General features: G+C 34.9%; 1 protein-coding gene across 1 annotated transcript; it reads right to left on the reverse strand.

Annotated features, from left to right (window-relative positions):
• Positions 1-1,525: 1,525 nt before the first annotated feature.
• On the reverse strand, positions 1,526-12,150 carry LOC149923083 (protogenin-like). Its single transcript, XM_090162522.1, has 18 exons — positions 12,012-12,150; positions 11,207-11,352; positions 10,958-11,135; positions 10,734-10,881; positions 10,537-10,670; positions 10,159-10,473; positions 8,880-9,155; positions 8,514-8,813; positions 8,259-8,450; positions 8,037-8,162; positions 7,661-7,972; positions 7,429-7,597; positions 7,233-7,363; positions 6,845-7,165; positions 6,585-6,690; positions 6,341-6,515; positions 6,166-6,279; positions 1,526-6,094 (listed from the first exon to the last, which is right to left on the reverse strand). The coding sequence occupies exons 1-18, from the start codon at positions 12,076-12,078 to the stop codon at positions 5,567-5,569; spliced, it is 3,738 nt and encodes a 1,245-aa protein (XP_090018648.1). The 5' UTR covers positions 12,079-12,150; the 3' UTR covers positions 1,526-5,566.
• Positions 12,151-19,532: the final 7,382 nt, after the last annotated feature.

Raw genomic sequence — 19,532 nt, forward strand, 5'->3', positions numbered from 1 at the left:
TACAAAAACGCATTATATCCTTGGGTACGTTCAGTAGCTAGTCAACGGAGTCAGCGTTGAACCGTTGAAAATTGTTGAACGGTATTGGCGTCACTATTCTCAACGGCTGGTCAACAAATTTATATATAACGTCGCAGACACGAAGATACGCGTTGAGCTTGATTTTTATTTGTGTTTTGTCGTCTATTCAATAGAAATGCCACGATAATCAAAAATTGTAATCCCAAGCGTCCGGGAGGCAGATAATGTGGATGGCCGTGTGAGGACGAACATCAATCGGGTGGTTGTCATACTTCCACCACGGGTCTCCCGTCCCTATCTCACCCCTGATTAATCAGATTGACAAGCGGACTGAATTGTCCCACACGTCACACAATCGCCATTAAAGAAATTTAGACGTCACGTTTCTCAACACTGAAGCGTTGATTTATATTTCATTCAACGTTGATTTCACCTAAGTTACTTGATACTAAAGGTCGAGACTAATGACAGGGCCGTGCAGAGACATTTCGGGCCCCGGGGCAAATAGACTCTTCAATAAATCATCCTCTAAAGAAATCACCAAGAAGTAATATTTCCGAGAACCAGGACCTGCAAGGCACTGTTTATATAGTGCTTGTTAAAATAATGAAATGTTTTCACCTTTACGGCAGCAACAAGCCAGGTAGCTTTTTTGACATATTAAGGCTTGGCAAAAACACGACGTTCTATTTACAGGTGAAAATTTTCCATTATTTAAACAAGCACTATGTAAACAATACCTTGCGTATCCTGGATTCCTGGTTCTCGGAAATATTACTTCTGGGCGATTTCCTTGGAGGATGATTTATTTAAACGCCTATTATATCTAACTGATATTTTCAGTTAAGTGAAGGGCAAGCCGATAGGCGGCATGGGCCCCTATTGTACCGGGCCCCGCGGATCCCCCCCCCCCCCCTGCACGGCCCTGACTATTGGCGTAGTCCTGTAATTCTAAGCGTCTAGGAGGTCCCAACGGATTGTTGTTATACTTCGGCCACGGGTGTCTCATCCCAAGTACCACCCCGTTGGCGTGGCCATAACAGATATATCACCCCTGATTAATCAGTTGTTTGAGCGTATTAAATGATGTCCCACACATCTGATCTGTAAAAAAAACTTGTTACTGAGCGTACCCTAAAACCCGCTCATTTTAGAAAAACGTTGACTTTTTCTTATTGAACACAACCAGATGTCACAAACAATCGCCTTGATGTGTTAATCTATCTTTCATAATATAATTGGATTTAAAAAAAATCTGTCACTCTGATGGTGATCTCGACTGTTTAACGTAATTAGCGCACTAAACAAGATTTTCCTTAATTAAGGATACAAAACACAAAATGCATGATATTATCAGTACTTTTATTAATGACAAGAACTGTACATTATGTTGTTTATGGAGTTTTCTATTTTTGTACATTATACGTTTTTCTTATAAAAAGATTTGAATGATGGTACAGCAGCAGCTTACTGTTTTTTTTTGTACAATACTATGAAAGTAAGACATCGGTAGAAAAATAATTTTAATTAAAAAAAAATACAGAAGTTAGGAAATGCATCTTTGATTAAAAACGTTGCCACTTAAGCCAGGGGTTTTGCACTGGCTTGCAGAGAGCAAATAATTCTTACCAGTTATTATAATTATTAAAAACCTTAAGTACACAATATTCGTACTGCATGCAATAGCTTAAAAAAAATTAAACAGCGGTTGCTTTTACAAAAGATAGTACATTTAATACTGTTAACAAACGAAGGCGTGTATAACTCGGTTAAGTGCAATTTTAAATAAAGTTTGAAATATTTGGGAAATTGAATGGGTAAAAATTATAAATAGTGAATGCAAATATTTCACTATAATTTGGGTGTTTTCAATGAGTAAATGGTTCAAAACTTTACTCTTAATCGAGTTAAAATGCACAGTTCGTAAAGAGTTAACTGAGATATGAGGTAGTTTAACTATGATTAAGAAAAACGTGCTATGCAAATACAAAAAACATCTTGTTAGCCCTGGCTGAAATGGCACACAGTTTGTAAAGAATCTTACAATTTTAGGGGGTGAGGTAGTTTCAAAATAATGTTTAGATAAAACCAACTTAATTTGATCAAATATGATTAACTGAGTTTCGACTGAAAACAAAACATAGTAGTAACTCTCCCACCTCAACCGACCACACTTAATCTTAAAAACCATTTACTTTTTTAATTAACAATATATTTGTCATTAAAGCAATACACGTAATTATGATTAAATGTTACAATTATTCAAAAGACATTATTTATACATAACACTATGGGATTGGATACATTTTTTTTTCAAAGATTTTAATCACCGGTTAACACTGTACCCAAAATAATGTTTAACTTAAGTCTTTTTTTAAGCGACCAACACTAAAACATTACAAAGCACTATCATAATTTTAAAATATTTCAAAGAAGAGCGTGTTAGCTTTCTAAAAGTTCTTAAACCCATTAATTTAAATAAGCTAAAATATTTTCAATTTTTTTTAAAAAACACTACGCATTGCAATTTCCAATTAATATACCCTTCTAAACCAAAATAAAGGGTATTTTTTGTTGATTTACTATCACAAATAAAACAAATTATTGTTTTACTTAACACACCACCATTCTTATTTTCACTATACATTCTAAATCTTAAATTACTTTTCACATCTTTTACATAATTTGTATTTTCAGTCCCTTTGTATTCAGGCAAAACTATTTAGCCGATCGATCTATAAATCTGTTACTTTAACAAGAACATTGCAATTAATTTTAAAATATAAATTTTGTATTTTTTTTAAAGTTTTTTGCACCTCCAATGAGAAGGATAGTTTGAAAAAAGAGCCATTTTCCTCTCAAACACCACACATAAGCATATTATTATCGTTATTTCAATGAATTTCAAGGATAAAATGTTTCTATTTGCTTATCTTAATACACTCTTATAGAATAAAGCCTTTGATTAACGTGACATTATCCATCTAAGCTATGCCTACCAGAAGAACACGAAAACTTGATGGATCCATTCGAACTGTACAGTTAATTTCACAAAAACCTCAAATTACAACTTTTTCAAACAAGACCTTCCTCAAATACGTACAAGATATTTCGCACTATCTTACAGTGAGCATTTTTATTTTTTTTAAACTTATTTCTAATTTTGAACCACGCACTCTCCCGCTAAATTTAACATTTTCAAAGAAGGCTTCCAAACCATTAAACAAATGGTTCTAAAATAGTTCGCAAGCCATTGATAATGTCAAAAAATGTTTTTACAAGTAAATGAGTGTTAGCTTTCTTTTAAAAAAGATCAGAAATAAAATAAGAAATTTAAAATTAAAATGTTTTAAAGAAACATAACTCTATAAACGACAAAAACCGGAATGGGGGGGTAAAACAGATTTTTTTTTGGCAAATATTGTCCAATGATTCCAATTAAGGGTAAAATTATCTACTACTTTTCACAATGTACGAGATGTTATAAACTAAACTAGCTAAACATTTTACCCAGAACCATGGAAAAGCGGGTTTGAAACACATTTTGTTTATGAAGTTAATGAATATTATGACAGCTCAAAGGGGCGAGTTTCAATACTCTTTATTTTAAGCTTTTACGTTTCCCTGAGACATAAAAATAAACCCTATGAGCCTACACAAATATACAATGAGGTAGATCTGGGAAATTAAACAATGCTGGATTCTACTGTTGTGCGGTTTTAGTCTATTTGCTAGACTTTATAATAGTGCCCTTATTCTCGTTAAAAAATTATTTATTAAAAATTATTATAAAAAAACTGTACTTAAACTAGTGACAATGGCATGAATAGTATAGTATAGGGGAGAAGAAAATTAAATTAACTGTTCGGGAAGACCGAGTAGGAATGATGAGCATGATGAAAATGTTAAAGAGAATATTACCCCAATAATACAATTTCTGCTTACTAACGTTTCGGGTAATTCCAATGAAGAATACTTATTGAAATGCGATACTATATTTACTAGTTTACATGGAAGGGTAATACTCTCTATTAACAGGCATATTTTTCAGGTATTTCTCCTAAATTTTAAGGAATTTTGGTACATGATAAAGGTCTGAAAGACCAGATTACGCACCAATGTTTTGCAATTTTTTTAAATTTTATAAAGGCACTTTTTTGAACTTTTAAAGATAAGGTTTACGTTTCGATTATTTTTAATTTGACTACCTACTGGCCAGTGGCATTTAAATAGACATATCTTGAGATAAGAAACTAATACCTAGGAAGAGTCGTAAAAATGTGTGCGCTAATGTTCATAAATATGTGAAGAGTTATTGAGCTTCTTCGCAAATTTTTATCAGGTACAATAATAAGGTTCATTTCTTAAAAAATATTCCCCTTAAACATATTTTAAATTTTTTTAAAAAAGTATTTCTACAGATTGTTTTTTCTGCTAGTGATGTTAAAAATGTCAGTATGTATAAAACTGCTTTATATTATAATTAATACGCATTCACATTGCCATTTTTACAGGTTTATATTTATTGAGCCACATAGCTACCTATGTGTTCTGCAGAATCACTCTAGTTACGTTGTAAAACCAAACTCTAAACATTTGGTACAAAATATTCTAAAATAGCCTGTGTATAAAATATTTAAAGCACTGTTTGATGGTTATGACTAATTCCGTGATAAAATGAATGAAAAATGATTTTGGTAGAATATAAGCCATAATTATTACCAAACATCACAATCTAGATATACTCGGTAGTGTAAAATGTTAATTTGAAAATATACTTCAAACAAATGCCACTGGTCCAGAATAGGTTACTATTAACCTTTAGAGCGCCATATACTATTTACCATCACCGATTCAATAGTTTTACCCAAAACAGTTTGAGAAGAGAGATAGAGAAAGCGAAATAGAGAGGGAGATATAAGGGCTTCAATAATTTAAATATAGGAAGATGGGAAGAGTTTATACGATCAACTTGTTATCGACAAACGCTTTCCCAACCAAAAAAACGTACGGGAACATGTATTTTTTATAATGGGATTTTATAAAACATAAATATTTCATTAAAAAACACAGTAAGTGTTTAAAAGGACTGGCAAGTGATTTCGATAAATCTACAAAAGCCTTTGTTCCATCTTGACATTTCAACTTTCGAGTAAAATAAAAAAGATTCTAAAGTTCATTTGCCAGTCCCTGTAATAAACCTCGTGAAAAAATACCCGTCATCCAGCTAAATGTTAACTGTGCAATAACAAAATTAAACAAGATGTACAGTTTACATATTAATAATCGTAGTAAGCTACCGGTATAAGTTGAAACAAATGTATAAGAGATTCAAAATGAGTAAAAGAATCTTTCATCAAAAATGCAACAAGTGTAACAAAAAGTCAAATACTTAAGAAGTAATAAAAGAGTTAGGAATAGGTTGTATAAATACACGTGTACATTTTCGTTTGATTTTGATATTGCACTATTAAAAAAAAATCACTGGTTCCATTAACAAAAAAAAAGGGGGGGGGACTTGCTTCGTACAAGCCTGCATTTAGTTTTATACAGCCGTGACATTACTTATTGTAGCTGGAACAGGCTGCGTAAATTTGGATGGTAAAAGCGGTCTAACAGACACATTACATTCGTCATCCGATTCACAATCACCCAGAGAATCCGGCAAGGAAAGTTCCAAATCCCTTTCTTGTGCGCCAGGTACGTATTTACAAACAGAGTTCGATCCTAAGGGCGAATTTTCATCAAATTTCAGATCCAAATTTTCTGACAATGTAAAAAGCGACTTTTCGCTTGATGGAGACAGAAGAGTAGTTTCTGTCAAAGTATCTTTGTTGGAAGTGATGCTGCCAGAAGCTAAATGATCATTCGTGGCTTCCTGGATATTATTTTCTTTTTCCATTTTAGTGTCTTTTGAGGCAGAGCCATTGGCATTTAGGCGCACAGGTAAAGAATGATTTTCACCATTTGCGTAAGTCACAGAGTGTTCATTAGCCAAATTAGAGTCTGAATACTTAAGATTTCCCCCCGCACTTTCTATAACTGGAATCTGGGCACCTTGACCCGTTGTAGCCTATCAAGAAAAATGTTTAATGATAACACTGATAATGCATTGGAAGAATACCTAAGCCACTGTTCAATTACTTTGTGATTTTCCCCAGATCTAGATTTAATTCCATTTGCATATGGTTTGCAGTTCTGGTCAGCTATTGAGTAATGAATTCCATTTGCGTGGCCATTGATCAGCGGATAACCTCCCTGAAATGAATATTAATAGAATATTCAATTAAGCTACATTAATATTGATTACTAGAAGTACCTTTGTGTCAAGATGATTGTCATTGGGTATGTGTGTGAGCATGGGAGCCATTTCTTGCAAATCAGACCCCTCAACTACTTTAAGAACCCTTTCTGTTTGAGGTACAGTTCCATTTTCAATGGGAATTTGCTCATTCTGACCACAACAACAACATAACGATCTTTCAGTGAAGCATCTGAATAAGTATATTAACTTAGGATTTACTCGTTTCAAAGGCTTTCACAAAGATTCAAACAAAATTTACCTATTACGACAAAGAATGATTACAATGCATATTATAATGCAAAATGCGCCAATGGTTACACCTAATATTATCCCTAAAAATGGATCTTTGTCTTCAGATTTTTTAGCTGAGGTAAAAAGATTTAAAAATATTCAATGGAAATTAGCGTTGTAAGCCGGAAAATTTTCTGGAAATGTTTCCACATTTTTTTACGGAAAATTAACAACTCTAATAAAATCAATATGATTTAGTGGATTTAACACGAAAAAGGTAAAACTTACCACTGAAAACCGTATTAGTTATATTTGGACGTGTGGGAATTTTTATGGAGATTAAAGGCGAAGGTGGTCCCAATCCAGCTTTGGTCTCAGCTCGTACAGAGACGGAGTATAAAGAGTTGGTAGATAAATTATCAACAACAGCGGATAAAGATGGTCCCTGATTAATATGCCAATTCTCTTTTTCCGTGTTGGCTTGAAACATTTTGTACATGATGTAATAGGCGACGATCACTCCATTCGGATCAATAGGAGGAAGCCAATTTATCCTGACAGATGTAGTAGTCAAAGGAGACCAACTTAACTCGCGTGGAGAACCAGGTACTTCAAAAATTAAAGAATGAGATATAATAGTGGCAATCAGGAAGGAGAAAAAACTCTGTAATCTTACTGGCTTCGATCGTCATACACTCAATTTTAACACTAAATCGACTCTGCTGATTATTAACATTGTGGGAGCGCACCGCAAACTCATAGAGTGTATATGGTTTCAGATCAGCCACAAGTACTTCGTTATTCGTACTGCAATAAAAGTTACATAAAATATAAATATATATAAGAGGTATATTATAGAGCGGGAAACCAACCTTCGAATGTGTTTATTGCTGGTGTCGTTTTCATCTTCTTTAGAATTGGCCACTTGATATTTGATAGTATAGTAACTGATATTTCTACCAGTAACCGGAGGTTTCCATTGCAAATGAACTGAAGATGAGCCCATAGGTTCTGCCTCCAGTTGACTAGGTGGTTCTACGACTAATTTTACATTACAGAATTAGTAATATATAATAAACCAGAAAAAAAAGATCACGAACATACTTTCTTCATCGCTAATGGTTGCGAGTCCTTCTGGGAGAGTGGAAATAGTGCGAACAGTTTCTTCACCATCTCCGTCTTGATTATAAGCCACCAAGTAAACTTCGTACCAAGTTTGAAGAGACAATTCGCTCAACAGAAAGGTAGTAACATTAGCGGGAACTTGAAAAGGACCCTTCAGCTGATGACCTTGCTTTCTATACGATAACTTATAGCCTTTTATAAGTGGAATACCATCAACTCGTTCAATTTGCCAATTGGCTTCAATCGTGGACGAATTAATAACCGTAAGATGAAGAGTGGGCGCTGGGGGAACTGGTATTAAAATAATTTATTTTAAAACTTCGCAATATAACAAAACATAAAAATAACCACATACCCTTTGCTTCGGGTAAATTTTTGGTTTCAATCATTTTCCACGGCCATTGACCATCCAGTAGAGAAGGATAACCAATTTTTGTACCACCCATCACTTTCACTTCATATTTCCTCTTAGGCGTTCTCCCTATTTACAAAAGAGGGGAAATAATCTATTATGCTTCAATTTAAAAACCATTAAGACTCCTCCTTTGTAAATCAATAAATGTAAAAACTAGCTTACCAGTCAGTGTATATTCTAAAACATTTCCAGAGACTTCAATCACGCTATGGGACGATTGATTATGCCGACGAAAATATATGCGGTATCTATTGATGATTCCCCTAGCTATTTCAGGAGGTAATTCATTCCAAGAAACTTTAATAGTCGTTGGACTTTGACTTTCGAGAGTAAAGGTCGGTGCTCCAGTGGGAACTGTTGGAAGGTTATTTTTCAGTTATTTTTCTTTGAAATCGGTAAGAACAATGGAAAACTGACCATCTTCCCCAGTCATTTGACTAACTGTCTCCGATTGCTCACTGGCACTTTGGTTGTTGTAAGCTCTAACGTATAATGAATAATTTGTGAATGGTATTAGCTTCTCTACCAGTTGAGTACAATGAGTGGTATCAATAGCGACTGCAACTGATTCAAAGCCTTTTATTGTTGGCCAATAATGAACCGTATAAGCTTGGATGTTTAATCCTAACGGCGATATCGAGGGTTGCCAAGAAAGCAGAATGGAAGTGCTTGAATGGGTTTTCGCTATTAATCCATGGGGTGGTTGAGGTTGACTGCCTGTCCCAACAAATTATTACATTAATTTATAGTTATTTTTATAAAATAATAGCTTGTCTTACGTACTTGAAGATGTAACTCGCAATCTAGCTGCGGAAGAAATAACTCCTACTGAATTATTTGCAAAACATTGGAAAATACCCGAATCCAGCTGGATAGTTTGGGAAATAACTAATATATTGCCGGAAAGTTCTTTAAAACGGCCGTTGATGTATATTGGTACTCCATTCTTAAACCATCGTATAGATGGAGTTGGAAACCCAGAAACCAGACACTCAAAACGGGTTGTTTTGGCAGTTGGAGTTAAATCACCAAGTGGTTGGCTTTCAAATTTAGGCATAGCTGCAAATGGAAATGTCTAGTAGTATATCCTTGGTTACGAGGGTTGTAACCCCCTAAGTCAATAACAAGTAATGCCAGACAGTAATGAAGGCATTTCATGTCGTTTACATGGTTTTGGAATGTTATAGATAAAAGGAAGAGATACACAACACTAAACCACCAAATATGTCTTTATTTGCATTAAGGATGCATCAATATGGGTACTACTGATATATCAGCGGTAATATCGGAAAATATTAACAAAGTTATCTATCATAACTATAGTCATAAGTCTATAATAGTGTCACCAGAAGAAAATTTAAAACCTAGTGAGTTGCTGTCAAAGCTACGTGTGACTCGTTAGCAAGCGTACGGAAAACGGCGAAGAAAGCCCGTAAAGCAGTCTGCCTTGTGAATAGCTCCTAGTAAAACTTTTGCATGTGAAGAATAGGGAAGTGTCACACTTATGTAAAAATATTATACACTTATGCTGTAGTGTATATGATCAAATCATTGTAAAAGACAGTTCAGTGCACTGTCATACTATTTTATTATAATTCTTCATTAAAAAAGTTTGAAAGAGCATATCCGAATTTTCATTTTACTTGATACGTATTTTCTATCACAAATCGAATATTGCAGTTTTTTATTTGTTTACACTTGTAACACCCTGTCTTAAAAAAAGGTATGATCAAGCTTTTGAAGTTTTGGTGTAAGTAGCGCGGCCAATCAAATAAAATATTATAATTAGTTAATTTTCTTATTTTTAAATGTTTTCTGAAAAATAATTCTTATACCAGTATTGGCCTATATCGGCTTCGCTTAAACCGATATTGGCTAATACCGTTATTATAAAAATAGGCCGATATATCGGTGCATCCTTATTTTTGCATGATGCTGTGGGCACCTAATTTTTGGTTATTTATTGCAAATGCACACGTACTAAAAGGAAATCAAACATTGCAGTTCCTGTTATCTAAAAACAATTCAAGAACCTCATTATGCGTAACAAAACAATCCTTACTTTGAACAGTTACTGTTGACTCTTGCGTAATTTCATGTGATAAACCAGTTTTTGGATCAGTGACGCTAGCAACGCACTTATAGATGCCATTATTAGAAATATTGGCAGAATAAATGACCAAATTTCCTTGACCTGTAATAGTAGCAGCTTTCCAATCTATGGCACTCTCAGTTTTCCTCGAAATCACTTTCTTCCAAGATATATTGGGTGAAGGCAAACCCTTGACCAGGCACTCCAAAAAGACAGTATCATTCTCAACAATAACATGATGAGAAGGTTTACTCAGGAACTGTGGAGGCTCAAAGGATTTTGGTGCTAAGCGAGAGAGACACGTTTCAGAAAAAACTTTACAGTCAATGCCCAAATTAACAATCTTACCATCAATGACAGCGAGTGAAATTTTTGGAGATTCTCGCTTTTTGAAGCCATTGTTTACAACACAATGGTACTGACCCTCTAGGGATCTAGTTACGTTTATAACTTGCAATATGCCAGAAGGCAAAGTTTCGTACCTTCGATGAAACATTAGTTGTTAATTGTCAGATATATCTCTAAATTTGCCAATAGCGGCTTACCACTTATTACTGGGAGGTAGAGGTTGGTCATTCCAATACCACAATACAACAGCAGCGGGTACTGCAAAAATTTGGCACTGGAATCGCGCTGTGCTACCTTCTTCAATGACAAGGGGCTCAGGTAAAATAGTAAAAGCTTTTGCCATATCTAAATTTAGAGTTGTAAAGTATTAATCGAAATGATTTCTTATCCGTCTGCTCACAAAAATTATGTTAACACTTACGAGCTATAACCACTCGTATAGGTTCACTGCGTAAAGCTCCAACATTATTGCGCAATACGCATGTGTATTTTCCATCGTAGTGTTTCCCATTGCGCTTTCTTTGGGTTTGAACTTTTCCAATATAGAGGGAACCATTTTGAAGAATTTTATGGCCACTATCTTCTTTAATTATTTCATCCTTTAAGGTAATTAAAAAGTGTTAGAACAATGTTCAAAACATTTTACTTCACAAAATAAACGAGGCCCTACCTCGAAATACCATGACACCGTAAGGTGTCCATGTTCAGGATGAGTGTGCCCCGAACAATTTAGCAGAAGAGGTTTGTTTTTATGAGCTACTACCTCATTGGGTGATAATTGAGTAAATCCAAGAGTTAAATCCAAAGACAATATATCTATAAGATTTAATTTGTAAACTAAGTTATTATGATTACATTTTTTCCCTTTTGTTCATATTTAGTGAAAAAACTATATCCTGAGGGCATTGGGATTTTTTTGAAGGTCTATATTCAATATCAAAAGACCAATATAAACATTGTTTTGTAATTTTTAACACTGGTATGAAAGATAAATCTCATACTTAAATATATTGTTTTAGAATTACATAATAAAAATATTATTTTAATAAAATCTTCAGTGTTTTTCTATATTTTTTACTATAAGCCACGATCTAACATGTATCGTAGGCCTAAAATCATGCGTGAGATACCCGCTGGGCCAGCACACGCGACATTTGAATCTCAAAACAACATAGAAAAAACAAAAAGCTTTCAACCGTATCGTATTGGGCAGTTTGTTTTGTGGTTTAGCTTTACCGATAAAACGTAATAGAATTATGCCAAGGATATGCTACAAAACATCAATGAGATTGTTTCAATCGAAACTGAATTATATTACCACTGCCTACGTTATTCTGACGGAAGATGTAACAGTAGTTTTTTTAGGAGAACTGCCATGACGCAAAAGAAAAAACTACCTAGGCTTACAAGCAAATAGAAAAGAAGACAGCCTACGGAATCTTAGGCCTAAGCCAAGTAAAAATGACAATGCTTACCGTTAACGGTAACTGTTAACAACAGTATTGTTATCGCGTAAATTGGTTTTTTAACACCGTAAGCCATAAATAATTCCGAGTATCCAACATAATAACTAATTTCTCCATAGGTTATTTACTACCGCAGACTTGTCACGAACGTGAACATACCGAGAAAACCAAGAAGCACATAATCATTGAACACGAGACATTGGCGGCGGATGAGTATACATGCGCGCGTCAAATAGTTCTAAATAAATTATTATTTTATAGTTGTTTTGGTAGAACAAATGAATGTATATACACTTTATAATTATAATAATCAAATCGCCATAAGTTTACCATTGAACTTTATTTCGGATAAATCACTAAAACTGAAAAACTAACACTACCGAAAAATATAGAATTAGCAACACGAGTTTTCATTGGTGGAGAGCGCACGCCTGACCTGACTTTATTGGTCAATTTCCTTCCCGCGCTTACGATTGTTGTCTATTTCAGAATCGCAATTTCATTATTTCGCTCTTTGAAGGCATCAAAGGGGTTTAATGGAATTGATTATCGATTGAATGAATTCCAAATATCTATATCACTTCCCTGTCTTAAGAGTAAATAACTCAAAGATTTCGGCGTCGTTTGATAATTATAAAAAGAGCAGGAATTTAAGTCAGGCGTAGGAAAAATATTATTTTCTTATAATATCAAAATTATATAAATATGATAATATCTCTTAGGAGATTAGTATCTGCGTCGTAAAAAAAAACCAAACAAGTATGCATTCAGTTGTAGGTTTAGAAATCCACTAGTTTCTTAAAATCAGCCGAAACCTATGCAGTGGCATAGCTAGGAGTTGAGGCACTATTATCAGCATAGGGAGACCGATACTTATGTCGTATGCATTGTATTATATACTTCTGATAATATATATACTTCCTGCAAATGAACATACTTTCCCTAATTAAACATGTTTGAATAATTGCCATCGTAATTAGCAAAGCTTCAAAGGAAATAAATCGAATTAAACAAATTATTTAAGCTTCCAGCTGTTACAGAAATGGCGTCCAAAATTCAATATTACTTTCTGAAAATAAACGATTTACTATGCATTAAAACAAAAATCATATTTTGATAAGAGAAATTCTAACGAATTTTTATTTATTGAATTTGAGATGTCCGTTATTAAAGGAGGGGGTGTTTTCAAAGTGAAAGATCAACGGAGATTTATAAACCGTTTAATCATTTTTGTCTTCTAGCATAGAGTAAAAGCATTCAAACGGTCTACATGTATGTATATTAATAAAGATATGACCTTGAGATATCAGATCTTCAAGATCTTTCTCTAGAGGATGTCGAGAGTATTTGCGTGGACCAGATTATCCGATGTCATTTTCTAGTGGGCCTCGCGAGTTACTCTTTCAAAAGATACACCAGGGGGAGCAATGGGGGTTTCTTGAATAGGTCTATTTATATTTATTTATACTGGGACTTCCATAAAATATGTAACGTAAGCATTCTATAAATTCTGGTAGCTCCTTCATTTTTCGCAACAAAATGAATTAACAACTTTTAATATTAAAATAATAATAATCATAAACTATAGTGGGTTAAATTTAATTAAAACGGTAAATTAAAAGCGCCATTTTCTTTGATAATTTCTATAAGAAAAAAAATGGTTTTCAACTAAAAATACATTCTATATATACGTAACTCTCCAACTCCGTGAAAAAAAACTTGTTTTCAAGGGGATCTTTACTACATCTTTGGGAATTGACCTTGAGAATCACGTTCGATTTTAAGCGACTAACAAAAGATTTTTGAAAGGTGGAAAGACCGCAATGCTAGCAAAAAAAAAGGGGGTGGGGGGAAACTCCCCCGTGTTTATCCCCGCTGCTCGACTAACTGAAATCAACCCATTGTTTAAAGAAAGATACAATGTTTCTATACATATTTTATTTATTTATTTAATCACAGGTTGGGCCAGCAAAGTGATAATACATAGGAACGACATAATACATTGTCTAATTGTATTTTTTGCCGAGTTTTTTGCCCTAGGTTTATTCAATTTAAGGGAATGACCCCACATTTAAGGAAAAATAATCGTTTAAGTTATAGAAATTTTTCTTGGAGTAGATATAAATTATTGATTTTGTGGCGTTTTCCGCAAATCGGAAAAATAAAAAATTGAAACATAAATTACTTTTCAAGGGTTTTTAATGTTTTAAACTTTTTATCGATTTAAAATGACTAATATCAGTAAACATACTACAAAACATTAATAGTGTTACATTTCAACCAGTTTAAACTAGTCTATAGGTTTAGTTTTACTTTTAGATTAGAAAAAATGAGGTGAAAATGCCGCTTTATTTAAATTTCCAAACAATATATTAGACAAATCATGGAATGTAAACGTTTTTAATATTTTTCGGAAAAATACGGAAAATTTTCCGGAAAATTACCGAGGCCTTTTTTCCGGAAAATTTTCCGACTTACAACACTAGTTAAACGCTTTTAAAATTTATACATAGTTAGTTTGTTGTTATATTCTTTTCTATGGTATATTAAAAAAAAACGTATATTGAAAAGAAAAGTAAAAAAAACACAATACATAAATTAAAATAGCACAAACGGGTACATTTTTAGAAGTTAAAAATTAAATGTTTTTACAAAAATTGTCATAAGAGTTACTTATTATTAAGTATAAATAAAAACGTTAAAATCATTTTAAATACATTTCTTTAAGCCGGCCCATCGCGTTAATTTTAAAGGTGTTAATATTCTGGTTATACAAGTCTAAGAGTAAATTTCTATTATGGTTATTATGGTTATACAAGTCTAAGGGTAAATTACTATTATGGTTATTATGGTTATACAAGTCTAAGGGTAAATTACTATTATGGTTATTATGGTTATACAAGTCTAAGGGTAAATTACTATTATGGTTATTATGGTTATACAAGTCTAAGGGTAAATTACTATTATGGTTATTATGGTTATACAAGTCTAAGGGTAAATTACTATTATGGTTATTATGGTTATACAAGTCTAAGGGTAAATTATTATTATGGTTGTACAATTTGTTAAAGTTATTTTGAATGCGAGTGATTTAAAATTTTCGATATAAAACATTTCCTTGTTACGTGTATTATTATGTTAATAATTCCGGACAGAAAATTTGATTGGTAATGAGTTTGTAAATTAAAACAACTTCTTGTAAGTTTAGTCGGTTGAATATCGTATTAAGTTTACATTTTAACAAGGTTTTATTATAATTAATATCACTCCATTTACAAAGGTTTTTAGTGTATAAGTAAGCAAATTTACGTTGGACCCTTTCGGCTTGTATTTTTATATAATGACTGCATCCCCCCCCCCCCCCAGATTAATGAACATTTTACTCCGACTCTGTGGTGGCGAATAGTTCGAGTCGGAGTAAAACCGTTTATCCAAAATGGCTGCCTGTGGCCATTTTAGCAGATAAATTCTGGCTAGCAGACCACAAAATACGATTTACTTCTTTACACCTCCTTTTCAGAAGGTGGTTATTCTTTTCGCCTGTTCGCGGACTAAAAGTGTACTCTTTTTACCCTAAAACGTTTTATTCGCCTGTGCCGGGGATGAGAATTACTCCGGCTCATAAATTATTCGCTTGTTCCGGAGTATTAGGGCTACTCTTTTTACTCCTTCTGAAAAGGAAGTGTAAAGGAGAAAATCTGAATTGGTCGTCTGCTAGCCAGAATTTATCTGCTGAAAAGGCCACAGGCAGCCATTTTGGAAAAATGTTTTTACTCCGATTCTAACTATTCGCCAGCACAGAATCGGAGTAAAATGACGTCATAGTCTTACTCTTCTTACCCTACTCCGAAATCCCCGAACAAGCGAAAAGAAACCACCTTTGGTGAGTAAAAAGAGTAGCCCTAATAGAGTAATGGCAGTGTTACGTCACACGACGTCACCCATGCTTTTTCCTATTCATAAAAAATTCGCGCCCACAATGGCGGCCATGGCCAAAGCCACGGAGTGCTACTACTCTATACTCCGGAACAAGCTAATAGTCTATTCTCATCCACGGAAGAGGCGAATAAAAAGTTTTAGGGTAAAAACAGTACGCTTTTAGTACGAGAACAGGTGCAAAGAAACCACCTACTGAATGAAAGAGCCAGTAATAAGAAGGTACAGAGCGAAGGATGTAGCATTAGCAAGGTATTTAAGTAAGTGAGGACTTAGACAATCTGGGTCCGGAGATTTATAAACATTTAATTTACGCCATAAGATGACAATATCAGCAGCTTCACACTATAAATTGTAAAGAGTAGGGAATACCACAGTAACATTAGAGGTACGTGGTAGTGGCGGAAGAGCTGGAGAACAACATGTATCAAAAAATCATTGAGTACTGTCATAAGTGGATCATTCTCTCTAAGTAGACAAAACGCTATGCTACCTATGACTAGAGTCTTGGTCGGGGTCGGTCTGGCAGCCCTTAACAAATGCCCTATACTGTGTATTACCTCAACTTCACTCTGAATTTATACTACCGAATCTAACGTTTCTTACATCTCTTACGGTACGTTTCACGTACTTCGAGAGCCCGAGAGAGATAAATTTTGGGGGTTGGCTCCTCGAATTCCCCCCCCCCCCCCCAAAAAGCCTATACCATATTTGTTCAAGGTCAGTTTCAGATCCAAGGGTTGAGTTTTGTTCAATAAAAGCCCCTTTAGGTGCCGTCTTGACCACTCGGTGGCACCTCCGCCGACATATTTTCAAAATTTTTATATCTGGCGTTTGCTCTCTATACAAGCTCTGACGTCACGAAACCCAGACTAAGATACCCAACCGAGACCCGGAATTTGTATACTTAGAGAGAATGATCCACTTATGGTACTGTATGCAGCTTCAGATAATGAAATAGTAATAGAACAATATGGTTTCTTAAGCTCAGAGATAGGTACCCGAGAAGAGCGGAATTTGTTAATATGGGCCCAGAAGGTCTTCGGGCTATCACGAATATGATTACTTAGACATACCTCATATTAAGGTGGTTAAGGACTCATAGTCGCTTTTAAATAGAAATTAGGCCTATGGTCAGACAGGTGACCCATCAACAGACGACAGAAAGGTGGTTAAGGACTCATAGTCGCTTTTAAATAGAAATTAGGCCTATGGTCAGACAGGTGACCCATCAACAGACGACAGAAAGGTGGTTAAGGACTCATAGTCGCTTTTAAATAGAAATTAGGCCTATGGTCAGACGGGTGACCAATCAACAGACGACAGAAAGGTGGTTAAGGACTCATAGTCGCTTTTAAATATAAATTAGGCCTATGGTCAGACGGGTGACCAATCAACAGACGACAGAAAGGTGGTTAAGGACTCATAGTCGCTTTTAAATAGAAATTAGGCCTATGGTCAGACAGGTAACCAATCAACAGACGACAGAAAGGTGGTTAAGGACTCATAGTTTCTTTTAAAGATATTAGGCCTATGGACAGACAAGTGACTAATCAACAGACGACAGAAAGGTGGTTAAGGACTCATAGTTTCTTTTAAAGATATTAGGCCTATGGACAGACAAGTGACTAATCAACAGACGACAGAAAGGTGGTTAAGGGCTCATAGTAGCTTTTAAAGAATTAGGCCTATGGATATAGCTGCACTTGGTATAGAACAACACCGTGATCGCTTCTGCCCAAGGCCACCAAGATCTTAGGGTCGAAGGCAAGGTAAAGGTCTGAGAAAAGGACTAAATCAAGTACATTGTCTCAGAAAAGGCCACTTTTTCTGGTGTGGAAGTTAATAATCCTAGTAAGTGACGGACTGCCAGCTAAGAGCAACAAACACAAGGAGAACGCAGCTAGCCTTTAAACAAGCTAACGCAGTGATGTGTACAAATTTCATTGTGCTTAACAGGTTATGATTTGCGCATTCGAACGATATACAACTGCAATTATGGTGACAGTATGGGCTGACCACAATGAGTGAGAGAAACGATAAATCTAGGCCCGGCGTACGGCGAATCTGTTGTAAAAGTATGCTTGTCTAGGATTTGCCAATATAACTTCTATGGTAGAATCCTTGGCAAGCATACTTTTGCAACGGGCCAAAAGAGGCCTCTGTCCGGTCTGAAAAGGGAATAACCTGGAAAGTTACGTTCACCATCCAAATAATCTGATGACCCGTGAGTTTCAGTTGTAGCTGCATTCAGGGACGTAGGAACGTTCTAGAAGTTGGGGGGGGGGGGCAAAGAGAAACGGAAAGGGGTATGGAGAATGGTTTTGAATTTTTAATGGAGTGTAGCTTCTCCGAATGCGTGTGTACTTTTTACTGCTATGTAAATTGGCGGGAAAAGACTGAAATTTAAACACAGTTGAGGTTTGGGCGGTGCTAGATGATTCAGGATGACAATAAATCAACCTTATTTTATTATTATTATTATGATCATAAGCCTATCATAAAATCCCCATAAGCAAAGGTCTAGGCCAAATTTTTGAGGATCACATACCCGTTATTAAGAGATAGCTATTCAAAATCTGCACCTCCTAGTGGCCACATCCTCAACTAGGCATTTCCCCAAATGAATTTCGCGCGTTGCATGATAATGCGCAGAAGGCGTGCGCGAACGTTTTTAAACTGAGAACCAGGCGGGATAAAACTCCGCCGCGAGCCCTTAGCACCGTAGCCAAGGCTTATGCACATTATAATCACTTTAAAACTTAAAATTAACACTTCTCGTTGCAAAATGATTCATCAGAACCTAAGACTGGCTTTTAGAAATAAGAGAAGTTGTTTCTGAAGGTATTTATTTTTCAAATTTGAGATTTAGACGCGTTTTGTGTGGCATTTATCAACCCGAGCAGACTTGGAAATAGTGATATTTTTTACGACCCCCTTTAAATTTATTTTTATTGAGAGGCACTGGCCCAAGCGGGGGGGGGGGATTGGGGGGAAAATTTTAAATTAGGTAGGGAAAATAGTAAAATAAACAAGTTGGCAAGCCAAAATAGTAAAATAAACAAGTTGGCAAGCCAAAATATACCTCCTCGGAAGTATGGTCCCTAGTGGTATTAATTTCTCGATACGACCCCCAAAGATATCTCCGCAATTCAGAGTTATTTACGAAAAACGTATTCTCGGTTCAAATCCTGCCCGGTATAAAATTTTAATTTTAATTTAAATAATTGAGACGAAACAATCGAGTTTAATTTATTCAGAATATTATAAATTAAGTAGTTACAACAGCGAGTTAGATTCACTAAAACAATGCACAATTGAATTTAACCCTTTTTACAGTACATGTTTATCAGTTGAATATAATACTAAGCAAATTTTAATGAAAGAAACATCTACAGATGGTATTTGTATTTTTCTCGCTTACGAAATACTTGCCGCATCTTTCACGCTCATTTTATTTCAACTTCCAGTTGACGTTGTGACACATACCGCATGAAAAAGACCAATGCCGTCCAATTTCCAATATCATATAATGACTCGCACACCCAAGAAATCATTGACTGCGTTAGAAATCGTAGATATCCAAATATCCAC

Source organism: Leiobunum rupestre, chromosome 11, assembly GCF_980474605.1.
Source record: "Leiobunum rupestre chromosome 11, qqLeiRupe1.1.hap1, whole genome shotgun sequence".
Classification (NCBI taxonomy): Eukaryota; Metazoa; Arthropoda; class Arachnida; order Opiliones; family Sclerosomatidae; genus Leiobunum; species Leiobunum rupestre.

Bases quoted from the DNA above. Each gene is read 5' to 3' on its own strand.
- LOC149923083 (XM_090162522.1), bottom strand. From the start codon at position 12,078: ATGGCTTACGGTGTTAAAAAACCAATTTACGCGATAACAATACTGTTG. The intron at 10,671-10,733 runs GTAAGCCGCTAT...GTTTCATCGAAG, and splicing joins CTACCTCCCAGTAATAAGTG to GTACGAAACTTTGCCTTCTG. The intron at 6,691-6,844 runs GTAAGTTTTACC...TTTTTACCTCAG, and splicing joins AACTAATACGGTTTTCAGTG to CTAAAAAATCTGAAGACAAA.